This window comes from Trichinella spiralis (assembly GCF_000181795.1).
Source record: "Trichinella spiralis strain ISS 195 chromosome Unknown Scfld3223, whole genome shotgun sequence".
Lineage (NCBI taxonomy): Eukaryota > Metazoa > Nematoda > Enoplea > Trichinellida > Trichinellidae > Trichinella > Trichinella spiralis.
The window spans coordinates 1-1,654 of record NW_003530162.1 but is presented as its reverse complement, the minus strand read 5'-3'; the positions used below and the strand labels follow the sequence as shown (position 1 = coordinate 1,654).

At 47.8% G+C, this 1,654-nt stretch overlaps 1 protein-coding gene across 1 annotated transcript; it reads left to right on the top strand.

Moving 5' to 3' along the window:
- Positions 1 to 491: 491 nt before the first annotated feature.
- On the top strand, positions 492 to 860 carry Tsp_15201 (putative dehydratase). Its single transcript, XM_003368036.1, has 2 exons — positions 492 to 704; positions 747 to 860. Exons 1-2 carry the CDS (start codon positions 492 to 494, stop codon positions 858 to 860), a joined length of 327 nt encoding a protein of 108 aa, XP_003368084.1.
- Positions 861 to 1,654: the final 794 nt, after the last annotated feature.

Below are 1,654 nucleotides of genomic sequence, written 5' to 3'. Positions count from 1 at the left end.
TTCTGCAAGGCTTCGATAAGGAGGAAACAGGTAGTCCGATTTGATTTGGCCACCCCGACCCGGGCGGCGGCTTTTTCCATTTCCAATGCACAAGCTGTTGCTCTGGTCGCAGAGCTGACTCGGACATTTGGAGCGCTCACACCCCCTGCTACATCACAGGATGATGAGACGAGAATTATCGAATACGAAGAACGCGGAGTCCGAGTTTATACGTTGGAAAAGAAGATAGATGCAGCCTTCACGAGACTGAGAGTATGTGTGCATTTTAACCTCAAATGAAACAAGTTTTAAACACAGGAGAGGAAAATTTTATTCTATCTATCACACGCGTCGGTTTAAGATGTAAACTGTGAAGACCAAGTCGATTTGACCGTCATTGATCAGAAGCTTTCAGAATTCGGCTACAGCAGGTAATTGTGCTCAACCAATGCAAGTTGTTGTTTTTTTGCTATGCTCTTTGTTGTCTGTTGGATTTCAGCGACGAAGATGGGATGGACTCGTTGCGTTTGATATTAATCGCGCCCGATATAGAGAATCCCGAAGAGACGCTGCCGGATGCGAACAAAGACGCGGCCACTAAGGCTGAACCAGTGCCGGCCGGCAAGAAGAGGGAAACGGCCGCGAAAATGACCACGCCCGTATGCCGTTCCGTCAGGACCACCGAAACGAGAAGGCGCAGAGGTAATGGTGGTGGTGGTGTTCAGGTTTTACTGGATATTTCGTCGAAATACGCTTTTTTGTTTCAGGAGGCAAGAGCGCGACCACGGCCGGAAGGCGGGGCATGGCGGCCAGGCGACGCAGAGCACCGACGAGATCCAGAGGTGCGCGTTGAAAACGATATGGCACAGCTGCTTGCTTAATCATGCCGATGCAAGATGAGCAGATTTTCATTAATCCATACAGATATATGTATATATGTATACATGTACATGTTTATTTATTGTTTTATAGTCATTTGCAATGCATTATTACATTTGTATTACAGATATCGAAGAGAAAATGTTGAACAGTAGTTGTTCTCAGAAGTCAGTGTTATGCAGAGAGACGGTTTATGTATTGTCATTATTGTTGTCGTTTTGTACATGTTTCATGGACGTGGGTTTATTTATTGTTCGTTGGGATTAATAAAATTATTTTCTGTACAACAGCGAGAAAAACACCAGATGCGTAATACTTGGACAGATCATTTGGTTATTGTGTGCGTGGACGCCAATGAATGCATGATATAAAAATTGATCTGTTTAGCTTCACAAACTCATGTGATGGTTGTAGGGGAGAGGTCGATAACCTTAATTTCACTTTCATCCCTCGGTCCACACTCCCCTCTCTCGGAGCTCCATCCTTATCGCTCCTATCCCCGCCCACCAACCCCCCCCCCCCCCCCCCCCTCTCCTCCTTCTCTCCTTTTTCTCTCTCTTCTTCTTTTCTTCTTTCCATTTCCCTATCCCCCCTTTCTCTCTCCCCTCCCCCCCCCTTCTTTCCTCTCCCTCCCCCACCACCCCCCCCCCCTTCTCCCCCTCCACCCTCCTCCTTCCTATTTTCTTTCTCTTTTGTTTTTTTTTATTTCTCTCTCCCCCCTCCCCCGACGCTTTTTTTCTCTCCATTAATTCCCCCCCCCCCCCCCCCCCTCCTCCCCCCCCCCTTCTACCCCCCC

Coding starts and splice junctions, on each gene's coding strand:
- Tsp_15201 (XM_003368036.1), top strand. CDS start 492: ATGGACTCGTTGCGTTTGATATTAATCGCGCCCGATATAGAGAATCCC. Junction 705..746: donor ATGGTGGTGGTGGTGTTCAG/GTTTTACTGGAT, acceptor TTTTTGTTTCAG/GAGGCAAGAGCGCGACCACG.